General features: G+C 41.8%; 2 protein-coding genes across 3 annotated transcripts; one reads left to right on the top strand and one right to left on the bottom strand.

The window, feature by feature from the left end:
* Window positions 1-10,332: 10,332 nt before the first annotated feature.
* On the bottom strand, window positions 10,333-12,063 carry RB195_019346 (uncharacterized protein; the record flags this gene model as incomplete). 2 transcript variants are annotated; one of them, XM_013435452.2, is made up of 3 exons in its annotated part: window positions 10,333-10,467; window positions 10,521-10,611; window positions 11,900-12,063. In XM_013435452.2, the coding sequence occupies 3 exons, from the start codon at window positions 12,061-12,063 to the stop codon at window positions 10,333-10,335; spliced, it is 390 nt and encodes a 129-aa protein (XP_013290906.1). The 2 variants fall into 2 exon arrangements, with proteins under 2 accessions (XP_013290906.1, XP_064043033.1); XM_064187152.1 differs by having other exon boundaries at window positions 11,900-12,012.
* Window positions 12,064-12,996: 933 nt separating this feature from the next.
* RB195_019345 (uncharacterized protein) lies at window positions 12,997-17,188 on the top strand (the record flags this gene model as incomplete). The annotated part of the gene is made up of 3 exons (XM_064187151.1): window positions 12,997-13,119; window positions 14,105-15,897; window positions 15,940-17,188. 3 exons carry the CDS (start codon window positions 12,997-12,999, stop codon window positions 17,186-17,188), a joined length of 3,165 nt encoding a protein of 1,054 aa, XP_064043032.1.
* Window positions 17,189-18,871: the final 1,683 nt, after the last annotated feature.

Raw genomic sequence — 18,871 nt, 5'->3', positions numbered from 1 at the left:
CTCCGAAACCGATGTCTAGATTGTATTTTGAAATGAATTTGTTGAGAATATTCGATACAGAAAAGAAATTAATGATGGTCTTCGAACTCCAGATTATCCGTTGGCGTTGAATCATACTTCAGGAGTGTTTGTTGAGGAATTATTTGCTAAACATATGATAATTTTCATAGCACAGTTAATTCTTGAGAAATAATTAGCTAAAAATGGGAAAAAAAAAAATTCCCCTTTTTTAATTATTTAACCTAAAAAAAAAAAAAAAAGCCCCCAAAAAATTAAAAAAAAATCCTAAAAGGAGTCTTGGAGATCTTGGTTTTTTTACTTTTGGCGTTTTTCAGGGTTATTTTGTTAAAAGATCTATGTCAATGCCATCTCAGGCTTGTTGGGCATTGATAATCTTACCACCCCAAAATAAAAATTGTTCTCGAAGCTTACCGGGACATAGTTGTTCTCTGGTTATGTTTTAGATTTTGTGCAGCGCCGTCAGATATTCGAGGTGCAACCTCGTCTAGAAGTTTGCGGTAAAAATGGTCACGTGCTCCAGCGTTTGCTCCGCCTCCGAAACCGTCTATATGAGGGTGGATTCACAGGATGTTCGATGTCTTCGAACTCCAGATTATCCCTCCAGATGATAGTGCTATGAAAGGCCTTATGTTTACTATGGCGTTAGCCTGAGTCACAAGTGGGAGTAGCTCGGGAAGTGATAGTTTGCTAAATCTGCCTGATTTAGTGAATGCACGTTTAACTGAGCCCACAAGACGGTCACAAATTTTACCCATCCATGGTGTGCCAAGTGAGTCGTATCAAGTGTATCCCTTGATTGTAGTTGTATGATATCACAGAATCTCTTTCATTTCTCTCGTCATGGTCGAACATTGCTTCAGTTGTGTTGGCCATGCCTGAAAATAGTGCCACAATAAGATAGAATGACTTTTGAGACTCCTCTTCCGAGATGAATCTAATGAGTGAATTGAGGAAAGCTATCGCGGACAGGTCTTCTGCTACCTCAAGATGGACTGCCCTTGCGTTTACACATGTGTGCATGCATGTATGTAGAGTTGCATTTGGTCCTTAGCTTGGAAAGGTTCTATAAAATCACAGCCAGGTGTTTGGAAAGGTTTTTTGAGGACAACGCGATTCTTTGGGAGTTAAGGCATTTCTTGAGCTCCAAGCGGAAGCCCGTGGGATTTTTCTTTTGCATATAATGCAGTGGCTGGGAGATTTTTTTAATACACGAGAGGGGCCCGGGATTCGAAGCTCTTCCAAGCTATGTACAAGGTGTGGTCCTTTCTGTAACATGCATTCTTGACGTGCATTTCAATTTTTATAAGCTGGGCTCATTCGGAATCTTTGTCAAGGAAGATCGGTTTTCCAGAGTAGTTAGCCAGCGGTGCATCTAGACGGATCGACGGACTTTTATGATCCCTTTACTATCCCGGACGACTTTCTTCGTATCATCATCTCTCAAGTACATCCTCAATTCTGCACAATTGCTGCTCATAAAAGCATCTCAGACGGAAAGAAACGCTCGCAGACATCCTACTAGAGTGGATAGCTCAGTCGCCTTTCACTCAAAAGAGAAAGGATCGGGCTCCGCAAACGAGCACAGTGGTTTATCGAACTATAGGAACGAGCGTACTCATAGCACCATGCGACTCAAGAGATTTTGGCCCTAACCACTTGGTCGCGCGAACGCCATCGCCAGAACTATTGTGATATTATGCATGCTACTATCGCATGAACATGTGAGAGCGTGCCAACATGAATACACCGGACATTGTTCATTTGTGTACCGCTGCTCTTTCAGTTTTTATCGGAATGTTTTGTTGAAGGAGGTTAATCACATGAAATGCATTAATATTTTGAATACATACAAAAAGAAGTTGCAGCTACAAGTTGGAATTTCACTCTAAAACAAGAATAGCTAAAAATACTCTTTTACGGCTATTGACAACAGCGCTACTTGAAACGTACTCACGCAGATTTATTGCTCTTTCGGAGAGGAGCTCTTTGCTTCCCCTATATTTTGCGATAGCTTGGCGAGTGTCTGCGATAAGAAGAATGTTATCATAACATATATAACTTAGGAAGGATTTCTTTTAAAAGTGTTAAGTGTGTTCTTCAAATATAGAAATAAAGGAAGGAATACATCTAAGATGTTGAGCGAAGATTTTGCTGTAATTGGCACTCTTTTGAAACGACCTGGTGGTCGACTGGTTCTTTTAGTCGAAGAAATCTGCAAAAATATTTATGCAGCCTTGCTTGAGTATATACTATTACTCATTCTGCTGACTGTAAGGTCATAATGTATTTTATTCATAGGATTTTTTTTGCGTGACATTATTGACAGATAACTGGCCCTTCTTTTTGGAAGACGCATCATAGACTATTCCCAGTGGTTTAGGCTTATATTCACGCCAAATCCCAGAACGAGGCATGTAATACGAACTGGCCGAGTTGGGCACCTCAGAGACTTTCTCGATTATGTTTTCGTCTTCATATGGGTTTAGTATTTTACAATACTAATGTTTCATTGCGTTGAAGTTTATGGTGGAGAACGATTAAGCGTTTAATTGCTAAACTGTAGTCTTGTATTAGTCCAAGTCGAACAAAATTCGCGGCTTTTGTTGTTCGCCCCTGGTGTGCTGTATGCATACCAGAATGTCTTTGTTCTGCAAAAATTGCTGATCTCTGGCGCATAACCGTACACGTGAAAACGACTGATTAAAACAGGTTTTGCCTGTACACGGAAGTTCAGGATTTTTCCATAAGCAATACCTATTTTTACATTCAGGGGCGGGTGTAGTGTAGCGGTTAGAGGTTCCGCTTCCTGCACGAATCGATCGGAGGTACGAATCCGCTCTAGTGCTCACTAAGCCTTTCATCCCTCCGGGCTCGATAATTTGGTACCAGACTTGTCTTGGAGGATAAAAACAGTGACACATCGGCTAGCCACCGCAAGTCATTGTATAGGCCAGTTACACGTTCGTGAACCTCAAACAATTCTGAATTGAAGTGAACGTGGGGGCGCATCCCAAGCGGATTGATTAACGCGAGAAACTTTAACCTTTACCCTTAACTTTATTTTTACATTCACGATGTTAGTATTAAATACCTCAGCCTTTCCACCAATACCTGACACAATTCTCAGTCCTTAACATAGCCAGTCCCAATTCGTCGCCATAGCCCCTTCAATAATCGTTTCCTCTGCATCGATATCAAAAAAGAACGCTGCTTTCTTGGACGTTTCCGGCCGAATTATGATTCCAAAGTGTCTCCGGCTACCATGAGAACTATTTGCTCTTTTTAGACTGGGATGTCAACTATGGCAGCGAGAATTCCTGAAGTCTGAATTTCTTCACTATAATTGTTGTTGTGAGACTTGTTGTTGGTCTGAATTTTTGTACTATTTCGATCGACAATATTGCATGTAGTGTGGTGTTCTTGCCGCGAAGATCCTAATCTGTTGGATTCAGTGGTGTTCCTTGCTTTCGCGAGCTGCCGTTGTGTCCTGATTATATTGATGGTGTTTGTTGTATGGCGATATGATGTTGCAACGTAATGCGTGAGCCCTCGATGGGATCGTTCGTGGTCGTGAAAAACAAAGTTTTTTGTGGTGTAGTCGACCACAAAGCGGAGAGTTTTCTCTGCTGCACTCTCACTGGAAAGCCAGCTTTAATAAGACTTCCAACAAGAGCGCTTTTCGACAACGATTTTGCGTCGCTTTAAGACGCTGAATGGTGATGGCACTGCAAAGCGTTGTTACCCCTTTTGTCGCGTGTGGTGCATTTTTGTAGATTTTTTTGTCGAATTTCTCACCGTTTTTCGTAGTATATCTGACATGTCGTCGTATTCGAGGCCGAATGTATTATTTAGGTAGCTTCTGCCTAAATACTACAATGCCTAAATATATGTGTTTTTAAGAGTAGGGGCGCGACAATATACCGTGGAAATTTGTTGAGAATCATCTAAATCCGCATGGCATCCTCTGTTGAACTGATGTTTTGATCGGAAGAGGTCATTTGATTTAGCAGCTTATATATTCCACCAAAAACGAATTCGTTGTTCGTAGCACTCCTATCAGATGGCTGTAGATCACTTAGATATCCCATGATTCGTACTCAATTGGACGACTTGTTTTCGTACTTTTTCTTTAGATCTGCTACAATCAACGCGAAGTTTTGTGGCAGAAGTTGAATGCTATTAATAATTCTGCCCGTTGTTCTTCGGAGACTGTCTGTCAGACTCATGTTGTTGTGCACGCATGTCGCGCATATCGCCCCAAATTTAATATACTCTGCTTCGTTCTCATAAAGTTTGGGTAAATCCACTCTTGGTGGTGAGCGAGTGAAGCTGATGCTATTGGAGCCCTTAAGCTACGTTTCCTGGCTTCCTTAATTACATCATTGAATTTTGTTTCTTTTTTAATGCTTTCTAGTTCCTGATGGATGGTTTTCTTATCTTGTTTGCATCTCATCTTATCATGGTCATTTTTATCTCATCAGTAACTTCCACAAACTCAATTTCAATCTATTTGATTTCAATCTGTCTCGAGCTTCCTTTAATTAGGTCAGTAGTTCGCAAAATTTCTAAAATATTGAACGCGCTCCTCCGAATATGTTTGCGGAGTCGTGTAGGAAAGGTACTTGGAAGGTAGCGTTTTAAAGGCGATAACGCCATGTACGATTTGTTTTCTGCACAGGATTGATTCCATCTCTATGGAACTCTATGGAACTCTAAACTCGGTGGGTCTCTTTCAGATTTTTTGACATAAATGGTTTCGTTCAGCCGGAGGGCTCCAACTGACTGGCCAATTTTTGTAACTTTGAACAAAGTTTGCCATGATGCACCGAAAATGTTCGAGTAGTTGAATGGTAGGTGGTTCAGTGCCGTAATTTTATTCTCCGAGATGAGCATGCGAGAAATCTATCATATGGTATGTCTACGGAATATAAAAAATAAAAAATTTCAATTTTATAAAATTTTAAAAAAACCCTAAAAAAAAAAAAAAATAAATGAGACAAAAGGGAAAAAAAAAAAAAAAAAAAAATTCTTTTTTTCTAAAAAAAAAAAAAAAAAAACAAAAAAAAAAAAAAATTTTCTACAAAACCCAAAAAAAAAAACCCCCCCCAATTATATTAAAAAATAAAAAAAAATGAAAAAAAAAAAAAAAATTTTTTTTTTTTTTTTTTGTTTTTTTTTTTTTAGTCTGTGAAGTGGTTATCTTTCATATCAAAGAGAGAATAGGGAGGAGACGCCTATCTTAAGACCTATCGATTTCATCCAACGGGATATGTTAATCACATTTCCATATGAAAGATGCTGATTGGACAATGAAAACCTGAATTATTTTCACCCAAAAGTTCCACTACAGTTGCAAATTTGCCGCCAAGAGCGAAAGAGCCATCAACACACAGAACGATTCTGGAAATTCTGGAGCCAACAGTGTAAAAGTAATTTACACTGTTGGCTCCAGAATTTCCAGGAATCAATGGGAAATGAGAAATCAAGCCAACTCCATCGAAGGACACTTCTGTCCTTGTCTACGATCCCGTTCTCCTCCGCAACGGAAAACTGGCAGAATATGCAACCTCAAATCATCCCTAACTAGTTTTAAGAGAAGTTGAAGTTGTCAAATAATCAGAACAAGCAGGAGGATACGAATGAAGAAATTCGTCAAGAAGACAGCAGTGGTGTTCAGGACGGCTTCTACTACTATTTGCACCCTGTCTGGAAAGTAGAATACAACACGTTGGTAAAATGATTGGAAACCAGTGAGAAAACCTCCTTCCCTCTAGCACAACACTCATCCTTCCGTTACCTTTTCTTGTGGCAAGCCTTGCAGATTGTAAGAAGAGAAGGACAAAAACAATAGGGAAATTCTCGAGTGTGCCGGCACACCTTTGCAATACTAACTATCAGTCTCCAGTCGAATTGTCAGTCGTAATTTTACTCGAAAGAGACGAATACAGCGAATACTTTCCGCTAGCGTTTGTGTCACCTTTTATACTGCAATTCCTCTGATTTCTCTTGTATTGTACTGCTTTAAACATCTCTAAGGTTTGAACTTTCACCCTTCATGTTGCGATTGTATCGATTCGTCATGTGTTGTGGATGAAATCAGAATTTTTGTTTCATTAATCACTCAGCCCCACTCATGAAATTTGCGGTGTTATATTTGTTCAATTACGTGTGTTTTCCGTAACGTTTGTCGTGCTAATTACGTGTGTATTGCCAAGCATGTTGTTTTCATACTAAAAGTTTGTTCTCACGACTTTGAGGTGTGTTTTCATTGCCCCGAGCGGGACTGTGATTGTGATTGTGGCCATGCCGCAGCAAAGTGAGGTTACAGACTTGCGCGGCGATTAACCTCGCAGACACACGTGACCGAGCCACGATAAAAGGGTTTTCAGATATTTTTGTTCGCTTTTGTTTGGATTTCCTTTCATTCTGCTGAAGTCGATTTGTGTTTGAAAACATTTTATATTGAAATTGTATGCATTTTTTGATATCAAAATTTGCTACATATAGTTGGATCAAAACGACATGAAGCACGGACAATTGCGTAAGCGGCCGCGCTCGAAGCGGTGCGGTGGTTGGGATCGTGTAAGATCCTTGCTACCGCCACCCATCTCTGCTTTCCTATGGTCCCACCTCGATTTCAACCGCTGTTTCCTGTCGTGTCTACCTCCTGGTACATCAATTGCTACAATTTTTTTTGATGAAATTACAGGGTGCGTCATAATTATAGCGAAAGCGTATGAGCAGTCAACATGACCTCCTGTTCGTAGCCTCTGCATTTTTTCTCCGCTTTTCTTGTTTTTATTACGTCAAATTGGTCATTAATGATATGATGCTTATCTCATTCAAACATGAAAATATGCCGTTTTTAGTATGGTCATACGTTCCTGCCACCGCTCTTTTATCTTTGAGCTACATCGCCGAGGGTTTTCGGTGCGGCAGATTCGCCAGCGTCTTCTAGTACATCAAAGTGCTATCCATATATCCATTAGACACTACAAGAATCTAGGAACCGAAAATGATCGATCCTGAGGACCTGTATCTGTGACCACTACGAGCAGTCTCAGAAAGGCACGCAAAAGAATTCACAGGGTCACGACGCGCTCGGTCCGCCGAATGTCACAAGAAATGGGCATCTTTGGAAGGACAGATTGCTACCCTGGGCTAATGCTCACTTTGGAAACCGTCCTTGCACCAACCAGCAGGAGGAAGCTCCCACTCACAAGATGAGAGCGGTGCAGAACTGGTGTGAGGCCAAACTTTCCCGACTACATCAACTTTGACTAGTGGCCAATCAAGTCTCCGGATTTGAATCCGATGAAACGTAGTATCTGTTTGATTCTGGAAGCAAAAGCCTGGTCAGAGCCTCACCGCTGTAGATTCTCTGAAGAAAGCCCTCCCGAAGGTACGAGACGAGCTCGACGAGCCATACATAGCCATATCAAATTTTCTATAAACCATACATAAACGAGTTTCGCAGTGGACATTATTTTGATCACCGCGTTGGTCAAAATTTATGGTTCATTTTTATCATGAGTGAATATTGAAGTTCCACTTCTACAAGTGCTGTTGTAGGACGTTTCATTTGACCGATGTCCTGCACCATTTCTTCGTTGTGACTATATAGGTAAAGTAAAGCTAAAACAAGTAATCTCGTCAAATAAAACCTTGCAACTTCTATAAGAAAACCTTTTGGAACTTCAAATGCTCGCGTTATGCAGTCATCTTTCCCCAAATTAACTTATAAGAAGGCGCTGACGCTGGCAAAGCAGTTCTTAATCCCGAATATCATCAATGTTCTTCTTCACAGTCGTGATAGTCGCACGACTTGGAGGCACTCCCAAGTCTTGAGACTTGAGGGCTTCCTTGGGTCATCCTTAGAGGTGTCTATCAAGCGTCTTCGACTTTAGCGTCGTTGTTGAGCGCTAAGAGAGATAATTATTTTCGTAATATAATATCATATTAAAGGGCGCTTTGGAAAGCAACACTGAAAAATCAGCAAGAGAAGGAAAACAGATACGAGCCATCCGGCAGGGTACACCAACAAAGTAATGGGCTTTCATAGCCACGTTAATGGTATTCTCCTTGAGGATGCGCACGGCGCCCGGATATATACACTCTTAGAACAAACGAAGTCATCGGAGCCAAGCAATTCACTAATGAATCACCTTGCTGCCTTGACATTTTTTCGAGGACTCTTTTTGGGGTGTACTTTCTTTATACCTACAGTTTATACCGACAGTACGATTGAGAAACAGTTTGCTCCAGTGCTGTACTCGAAGTGGAGAAAGTCGTGAAAAAGTCCAATGTTAAGCGCACGTTATTGCTATAGGAAGAAGAACGGACGCAATAATGCACAACAAGCACATTTCACTTACCTTTTCAATTAAATTCTTTCACTCACTTTTTCCATTTCGTTTAGAATCGTACTGTTTCAGTAGTCGATCAGCATAGGAGTATGATTCAGAACACAAGTTTACTAAGTTATCTTATAAGAGAAATGATGTTAACTGCATCGACATTAGCTTCCAGAGACTCCCAATCTCAACACATTTGAATTTGTGCAGAATTAGCCTGAACTACCCAAAGTGAGCTTGATTTCTTGAACTAAAAAAGTTTCGCTGCAATCTTACAGCGGTTTTAACGTGATTTCAACTTTTATTTGGTCAGGGTTTGCACTAGTCGTGTAATAAAAAAGATTAGAAAGAAAGATTTTGAAGCTTTGATGATTAAAGGTAGCAAGTAAGCAATGGAAAATCTATATTAGACTAATCCATAGAGCAGTGCCCACGATGATTGCTCAATGATGGACAACGATGAACATAGTGACACAAACATTTTCATGATTTTATGATGATTTCATAAGAAAATTTCATTTATTGGATTCTTTGCACATTTCAGGCGCTGAGGTCAGCTAGATGACTCGATGACAGCCTTGGAAGATCTTGCAACGTGGGATGGTGTAATTTGAATTTTTATGCCAATCCAAACCTGATTTTGTTGATAGGGTCAATCACACGATGTTTCTAAATGATTTCAAGTGACTGAATTTTTCCCCACTAGAAATGCGACTTTGTGCCTACATTTTCGTTGCGGAGAGTTCTTCTGTTGAGTGTCGGGTTTCAGCTTAAGAATTCACCGTGCGTTTGCAGAGTTTTGAGTGCGTCTGTTTAGTATTTTTGGTTATCAAAAACTGAAATTGGTGGTGATCTGCCGCGATCACAGCAGACTAAAATCATTTGCGAATTCAGCAGTGAAAGATGGTTTAGTTCTAGCATAACGTTCTTTGTAGCGCAGGAGGACTACTTTCCATTTGCGAGTTGAACTTGCACTCGGTCAGAACGTTCTGCGAACTTCATTAGTCGCGATTCGTTGCACAATACAGACATCTTTTTTCTCTTGGAGTCGATTTTGTGACTAGGAACTGCAACCGGAGACGTGAAAAACTGCCTGAAACCATCTTCACCGATATTATTGCAAGATGGTAGGACTTTTCTTAAACTTGCCCTTTTAGATGTTTTATTTTAATTTTTGAAATATTATTACTCGAAACCTACATACTCTCACGTTTATACCTCTTTGTCTTTTTTTTTTAAAGAAAAAGAACATTGATTGTTTGAGCTGAGGATAAGCTGAGATTGTGCAGCAACGAGAGAAAAAGTGGAAATGGCCTGAGATTCAAGTACATTTTAAAAACCTTGCCCTTCAAACTTAATGAATTATCTTTAGTGATGTGTCAGTAGTTTTTGTGAGACCCAATTTCAAAATTTGTGTCTTTGTGGAAATTCTACAAAGGATTCACTCTGATATAAAACTTTATGCGCAGTCATAAACACAACAGCGAGGCGGCTTCTCAACCTGATACAGCAAGAAGTGATTGTGTGGGTGATCGAACTGGAACATTACCCGTGAACACAACGAAACAATGGAGTGTTATTAAGTTGATGCCTGCACAAAACCTAAGAACAACAGGAGAGAAGAGCTACTACTGCAAAGTGAAAAGCGAAGAAGAGCTCGTTAGTAGAAGTAAGGCGAGAAAATGGGATTGAGCATTGACAACGAAGACAAGTTTAGATTTTCGAGGTACAGTAAGCAGTTGGGGGCTATGTTCGACTACGCCGTGGAATGAAATGTGCTTACACACGGAATCGATATTCGTTATGGAAAAAGACACGGTTTATGGGTTGGTTAATAAAACTAGCATGATACACAAGTGTATTTATTCTTTGTTGTCACCCGTCGATCTTCACCGGAAGACCACGCCGATGTTATTGAAGATCATCAGTAAGTTGGTAGTTAGTCAGTAAACTCATACTAAATTTTTCCACCTAAGAATATCACCTTGGGAGGATATGTTTGTTCTAAGCAGATTAGTTGGAATTTCAAGAGAAGGTAGAATAGGAAAGATGCTGCCATTACGAAGGCGCTAAGGGAACCGAGCACGACCAGCTGAAAAAAGAGGATCAGTTTGTCAATAGATCGAAGATTAGAGTCTCACCAACCCATCCTTGGATGGCAAAACAGCATTCGGTGTTGTGCCGACCGCAGCAATCGAACTGGTGGAAAACGGACGCTTGAGGGCATTGTGTGTGTCTTGAAACGTTGAAAATTAAAATACGCTTGTGCTTCATATCCTATAGTAACAAGTTCCTAAAAGGATATAAAAGGTGAAGAAATTCTACACAACTCATCGGATAGAGACTAATTTGAAGAACAACTTATATAGATATACATCAATATAAATCATATAATATCCAAGTCTCCTCTTCTTGAAACATCGGCATTAATGTTGTTTCCTTGCCGTATCAACGAGGTTTTTTTGTGATTTTTGTGATTAATGAAGCCTAAATATGTTTCGAGGTTTTTGATGGCATGAGTACCCCACTGAACCTCTCCTCTCTCCTTGCCAATCCTCGTTATCCTTCTAATTACACAGCGCAGGAATTCCAAACAGCGAAACAAACTAATCAGGCTCACGCACCAGCGAGGGCGGTGAACCACCATCTTCTTACAGATCGTCACCCAAGGTGAATGAGGTCCACATGCAATGCAGTATTGTGAAATATTCTTGTCTGGATAGTCTTAGGAACTCCACGTGGGACAACCTTATTGCACACAGTGTGTCACGAACGGCATAAACTCACTCGTAATTGACAAACACTCCTTTTTTAAGTAGGATCTACATGCTGTACAGTACTTTTAAAAAAGGGTGTGTGGACAATGGATAGTGGTAAGAAACTGCATATGCGACAATCTTGTAGCTCACAAAGCGTCACAAAGAGCGTAACACGACCAATAATACTTGAGTACTCGTTTCTGTTAATCAAGGATTGATTCCTGACGGAAATCCAGAGTGCCTCTAATACTTTCTTAGTAAATATTCCGTTCTCAAGAGCTAATATCGTAACTCAATTTGAAATCATTTTCGTGTTTCTCATGCTTGTGTCGCCTTAACGGTGCCTTCCACGCCTTTTACCAGCTAAGTGTTCCTTGTTTGATGCGCAAGCTCAGCCTTACGATTTCTATGAGGGACATTGTAGGCACTCCATATGGTACATGACTCCGATCTTCACGCAATCTGCAGTCTTACCCTCTGGACATACAACGCAACATGTTGGCGTACTGCCTGGAGGCTATTACGGACCAGTTGTCGCATGAGTTTGAAATGAAGTGTATTAGCCCTCGAACCAGGCTTCTGATAAAGACGAGGTCGAAACGTCAGGAAACTAATAAAGTTTCACCAGGACCTTGTAGGGACAACAAGAAAACATAAATATATATCTAAATAATAATCAAATAATAATATATATCTTGGTTTATACACATACATGACATCTGAGAACCGATGTGTTTTCAGATAGGAGCAAGAAGAACAACTAACTGGTTAACAGTGAAGTTCCGACACCACTGTCCAAGATTCTTCTCGCTCCATTTGGTTGGCTTCGGTCTGCTCATCTTCGCCTCGTCATTAACCAAGTCGGGCCAAACTACCATTGCACACGCCGTCAGTGAAAAAGCGAAGAATAACAAGGCAGACCGTAACATCTTCATGAAATACACAAAATTTCGTTGTCTCCTCCTTCCATAAATCTATCACAAAGCGTAAAAAAACAAAAAGTTTTCACGGAAGATTAGAAGTAATGAACAACAAGACATGCGATCAGCGATCATGCAAACAGCGTTGTGAGAAAATATGGGATCCTGGAACAGACCAGATGTTCCTCTTCACCCGAAAGCACAGAAATATGTGATCATATTACGCAAAAAGAGGTATCTTTAGCGTGGTTGAGTGGAAAAAAATTCCCTTCACAGAAAAATTGGATCCATAGATATGATCATTTTTTGAGAATTTCGCAGGGTACGTGGTGAAATTATCGACGCTATAAAAGCATAAGGTGGTTTCGAAGTATAGCATTCGCTTGACTTGAACTGTAACGGCCGAGTTCTAAAAACTCTAAAAACGCTTAAAAGTTAGCGTCTTCCCCAAACTGCTCAATATCAAAGGTGATGGAGTGTCTTCAAGATGTTAAAATTTTCCTGGAAACATATTCGCAGGCTGTTTCTTCTTTAAAAAAAAGAAAACGTTCCGTATCCAACTAATGTTGGGAATAAATTTCAACTGACATTTAATGAGAAAGGGCAGAAATCAGGAAATTTGGTGCCAAACCTACTCAATCGAATTAACGGTAATCGTTGTAGATTAAAAGAAGGAGAGGACGCGCGTGTCAAGTAAAGAAAAGCATGCGTTGTGGTACACGTGTAGCACTCATCCGATAGAACACAACTTCCAGCAATTTATAGATCTTTTTACATCAATGGTGGTAAATGTTCCACATTTTAAAAGGGTTTACAACGGTACTTCTTGAAGCAAACATTGAAACTTGTGGAAACGCATTCGCAACCTTTTTTTGCGAGGTTGCAGTGCATTTTAATAGCGCATACTTTGTTCGCCACAGCAGTCCGGCACCCTCTGCAAGAATGGGGACGGAGGGCAGTGGAACACCACGAATTCTATGTTTCCCCACAACGTTCCCAACTACATCTGTTTCGTGGAGCGCTGATTTTAATCTAACTCAAGTGAACAGCTTTCTGATGGAAGATGTAGGACCTCAGTCATCATAACCTGAATAGGAGACATTTTGTGGTGTTGCTGCTCTGCCCGCAGGAGTGCAGACGGGTTGCAACCGACGCAGTTTCACATGCCTTCCTGAATTACTAGGACTACGCTCACATTCGCGAACTACTCCTCCGCCTCAATCTATTCGCTCGTGGATCTCAACATCGTCAATTTTGCGAAGCACTGCCTTTGATAGTATTAGTAATTTCAACGAAATCTAGAAGAATAGACGATAATATGGAAATAGACGATTTTCTTCCAACAAAGATCTTTGTCGAACTTATTGAGTGAACAAACTGACACCAAGACCTTGTATTAAATATTATATATAATAATTATTATATAATTAAATATTTAATATATGTAATATATATTAGATATATAATTATTATTTAATAAATAAATAAATATGCCTTCCACAAATGAAAGCAATCATCGAGGCACAAAGTTTCACATCACACATTTCACTTGATGAATGTTAGAGCTAAACATAAACGACGAAAGAGCATAAGAATCGGAGGAAAGTACTGAAAAGAAGAATTTTTTTGTGAGACAGAACGCACTAGAAGTTATTGAAGGCAATTCGGTAAGGAAATCACCTTGGTGTTCACTTCCGACTTCTAATGCAGGTAAGAGTCGTAACACTGTGACGAAACTCCAGCATAACATCAACCAACATAGAAAACTCCTGCATGGTTTATGACCTTCTCATACCTACGGCGAAGTATGTGCATAGTTCAGGAATTTCGAAGCTTATTAAACCCCAGCCTCCACAACGGTTTACCGCCTCATAGTGGCGTGGAGGTGACACTGGGCGTCGAACTGCGATGCACAGCGGCCCAAGCTGAGAAGGAGTTCGACACATCCGACATTCCGACTTCTCGGAATCGGAAACCTAAGAGTAAACCACTGCTAAGATTCACCACCGTCTTGGCAAAATGTCGCAAGGTGGTTCCCTGATCCATATAGGTTGGGCGACGACCTGTGGTGAAAGCTAAGCTCGCAGTGGCATGGCTTCTTAATTTGGGGAAAAGTCTCTTTGCCACTCCAGCATATTCACTGCCTCAGTACCCTGCACACTGGGCCCTGTCGTCTCAGACGTCGGACGGTATGGCGACCGGTGAGAGGCGATCAAATCTCAGGTTGCTCAGGACATCTTTGATTCTGGACCAAGGCGACACACGCACGACTCGCCATGGAGACTGTCTCAGACTGTGTACTTACAACGCGAGAACAGTTTCCACAGACGCTGACCTGCATGCCCTTCTCGGAGCTGCAGAGCGTATCAAATTTCACGTGATTGCTCTGCAGGAGACCAAGTGCAGAAGGAGCGACGTACGACAGATGAATGACGGTACACTCGTCATTCGTGGAGAGAAGGTTCCGTCGCGAAATGTAGGCGGTGTTGGTTTCGTTGTGCACCCATCTGTCGTCCATCTCGTCGATTCTCACGAGATCCTGTCACCTCGTCTGGCCATTCTTCGCCTCCGCCCTCTGCGCCAAAAATCCATCAGTATCATCAACTGCTATTCACCAACATCAGCAGCTGATGAATCGGAAATGGACGCATTTTACGAAGAGCTGGAGGAAGTGATCCGCAACGAGAAGTCCTACAAATTCGTTGTTGGAGACTTCCACGCAAAACTAGGAAAGGCTACAGAAGAGGAATACAGGATAGGAAGATTTGGACCAAGGGACCGGAATGAAAATGGCAATCGTCTCGCCGGGCTGTTGTCCGCTGCTCGCCTCTTTCATGGGAACTCTCTTTTCATGAAAAAAGATCATCGTCGGTGGACATGGGAATCGCCCAATGGCGCGACTCGTGCGGAGATCGACCACATACTCACCAACCGGAGGTGGTGTCTACTTGACGTCTCAGTAGTACCATCCTTTTGTAGTGGTTCTGATCACCGTCTCCTTCGTGCGAAAATACGACTTAGCCACACGATGGAAAAGAACATCTGCTATCGGCAACGAAGGAGAAAAGAAGTCGTCTACGACGATTGCGTACTCGAGGACTCCCTGTCCCAAGGTGACTGGCACATCGAGGAGGACCCAAACGTGGACTACGAGATGCTGCTCAGAGGATTACGAGCCTGTGCTGAACGTGCCTCGAAGCCGCGCACGACAAACTTGGATCGAATTTCGAAGACCACCAAGAAATTGTTGGGAAGAAGAAGGGCTTTGAGGCTCGATCCGAATGCATCGCACATTGAGCGGTTAGTAGCAAACACTAGCTGCAGAAAAGCGTTGCAGGAGGATCTTTTGAAGTACAGGCAGAAGAAGATTCTAGAAGCAGCACAAAGAAGAACGAGTCTAAAGAAGTGCCGCAGGGACCTCCGCGAATATAATATTCCGCTAGCAACCTTGCTGAGCGAAGACGGGACTCGCACGTCTTCTCGTCGTGAGATGGAAATCATTACGGAGAGGTTCTACTCGAACCTTTTCCGTTTATCAACTCCTGTGTCAAGCCTAATCATCCACACTGGCGAAGCTCCACCACGGATTCTCCCTTCGGAAGTACGAGTCGCTATCAAGAGCATGAAACCTGGCACAGCCCCCGGACCTGATTTTATATCAGCAGACTTTCTTCGGGCTGGTGGCCATCCGCTTCATGTAATCTTAGCAGCGCACATGACATCCTATCTTCAGAAAGAAAGGATCCCAGACCAGTGGAAGACCTCGCGAACCGTTCTTATCCATAAGAAAGGTGACCGAGAGGACCTTCGGAACTACCGTCCGATATGCTTGCTGAGCGTGTTGTAAAAAGTATTCACCAAGATCATCCTCACACGCATATCTAGGACGCTGGATGAAGCCCAGCCTCAAGAACAAGCTGGATTCCGTCAAGGGTTCAGCTGCTTGGACCACATCCAGACCGTGTCGAGGGTCATAGAGGTTTGCCGGGATTACCGCCTGCCCCTTGTTCTAACCTTCGTCGACTATGAGAAAGCCTTTGACAGCGTAGAAACGAATGCAATACTGTCAGCGCTGGTCGATCAAGGTGTGGACGCGTCGTATGTGAGGACATTAGCCAATTGCTACGAACGATGCACGACTGGGATACAGCTTTTCCACCGCCCTCTCACCATACCCATTGGAAAGGGGGTACGACGAGGCGATACTATATCGCTGAAGCTGTTCACGGCTGCATTGCAATGGATAATGAAATCACTACCCTGGGAAGAAAGGGGCATACGTGTTGATGGAAGATTTGTTTCGAACCTTCGTTTCGCGGACGACATCGTTCTCTTTTCGAGCAGTACCAATGAAGCAGAAACGATGCTCAACGAATTGAACGAAGCAGGGAAGAGAATAGGACTGCGAATAAACAGAAAGAAGACACAGTTCATGAAGAACGCGCACTGCGAGGACGGAGGAGTACAACTTGAAGGCTCCCAAATCATGGAAACTCCGTCATACGTATACCTCGGACGTTCTATGAACATGGAAAACGACTTGAAGGAAGAACTGAATAGAAGAATGAGAGCAGCATGGGCAGCATTCGCAGCCGTCAGGGAAGCTACGGACCAACTGACGGACCATGATCTTCGTGCCCATCTGTTCGACTCGACAGTCCTTCCAGCGCTCTGTTACGCAGCGGAGACGTTGGCAGACACCGCGGCCACGTCTAGGAAGCTACTTACTACCCACAGAGCCCTTGAGAGATGTCTCCTGAAGTTTAACCGGCGCACACAACACCTTGCTGGTCTTCGTAGCTCCGACTTAAGAGGAATGTCCCGTCTTCGCGACCCAGCGGATTATGTATCGAAAGCAAAACATAGATGGGCCGGTCACATCATGAGAAGAATCGACGATAGATGGACTAAAAGAACGCTAGAGTGGATCCCAAGGGACGCTAAACGCCCCCGAGGGAGACCGCCAACGAGATGGGGTGACGTGTTTGCTGCACGAATGGACCAGCTGAGAGCTCAGCTGGACACGGCTCAAGGACCTCGTCAACGTCACCCACGAAGCTTGAGAACATCTTGGATGACAAAGGCGAGGGAACGAAACGAGTGGAAGAGATGCTGGGGCCCGCACGTCCAGTGAAGACGGGCCATCTAAGTATCTAAGTATCTAAGTATTAAACCCCAGCAGCTACGTAAACGAGTGTGGAAAAAAAGCGAAGATAACGATAGGATACGATACTTTGAAGAGGACTATTTCGTCAACTTTTTAGTGAAGGCTCCACCAGTTCTTAATTTCTGATGCAAAAGCAAACGCTCTTGTCCATGTATCTAGTTCTCTGGATCATAATAAATCAATTTCACTTTGGAACAAAACGCATAAAATAGGGCATTCGTATCATCCTAAGAAAGGAAAGAAAAGAAAAAGTAAGAGAACTGGGGGAAGAAGTTTATACGTGACTTGGTCACTCAATGATCCGAGGACTTGGAAAAATATCTGCATCGAATTACCACGAACCTCATTCTTCGAATGAAGAGATAAAAGCAGAAGCATGAGAGGTGAAAGATGCCAAGGAAATGATTCCCGTACGAACCAGATTTTTCTGATCCGTAAAGCTCATCACTAAAAAGAAGGACCCATTTATATTACAAAGAGGTAACATGATGGGAAAATTGAGCCATAAGCACAAAATCATATTAGAAACCCAAAAAGGAAAAAAGTGGTCTGATTTTAAAAACTATAGATTTTTGGAACAATTTCTAAGTCTAACAAAAAATACAATTAGCTCCAAAAAAGAAAAAAATAAAAAAGAGGAGAGAACCGAATTCAAATGTGGATTTGCTTCTCCCGGGGTACATGTAATAAGCGGAAGACTGCTAGAGACGATTCGGACACTAGCACATACATGAAATGTGTCTATTATTTCGGAGAAAATCTATCGATCGATGGTGTATGACTTGGGAGTTTAGTCGATTACCCGCTTTCCACCCCAGCAGCATTTATGGACTTCTGTTTAGTGTTCTATTAAGTCCTTTTGTTAATGGAATCCTCTGAAGACTTTCTTGAACGCGCTTTAAATTTTTCAACTGAACAGATAGATTCATATAAAATTCCGTTCTTACAGAGGGCATGTTTTTGCATGATTCTAACCGATAAAATGGATGTTTTAGTCCTAACGAATGATCATGATCTTAAGGATGATACGAAATAGGTTTCAAAAAGGGAAAATAGAAGATGCACAAAAACTTAATTAGAAGAACGTTTCATCAAGGCCGAACGTATCGCTGTCGATTCAAATCGTCTTGAGTTCAAACAACTTGGACAGGCAATTGTTGGTAGCAACGCAAGCCTGTTCGCAATTTTGCAAGGTTTGAGAAGCGCTCCTGTAAATCTTTCTATGTAACCATCTACTCGAAAAAAAAAACTTTTCAAAGACGAAACACAGGACACGAATAGATCTTTCGAAAGAAAGGATTTTCAAAGATGTTCGGGAAAGGGATTTCTTGAGAAGCGTCTTTGTGGTTTTTGTCGCAGCCAAATGCTGCTATGAAATTGTCCAGCAATTACGATAACTGTACCAAATCAGTACTATTATAGGTAAACTAGTGTACGTATTTATGTTGTCACCATATAAGCATGAAGTTTAAGGATGAAAAAATTACTACGTTATTTACGAAAAAATATAGAGCAGAAATTTTCGAGACAAATAACGATAGTTGGTTGCTTTTTGGAACAGTTTTATATCCAACTAGTTGACTGTTGTGCTCTATCGTCAACTTGTGACTTTCGAAAAATTCTGTGGCTTCAAACAATGCGACTACAAAA

This window comes from Necator americanus, chromosome II, assembly GCF_031761385.1.
Source record: "Necator americanus strain Aroian chromosome II, whole genome shotgun sequence".
Taxonomy (NCBI): Eukaryota; Metazoa; Nematoda; class Chromadorea; order Rhabditida; family Ancylostomatidae; genus Necator; species Necator americanus.
The sequence above is the reverse complement of the archived record's forward strand: the minus strand, read 5'-3'. Positions and strand labels throughout refer to the sequence as shown.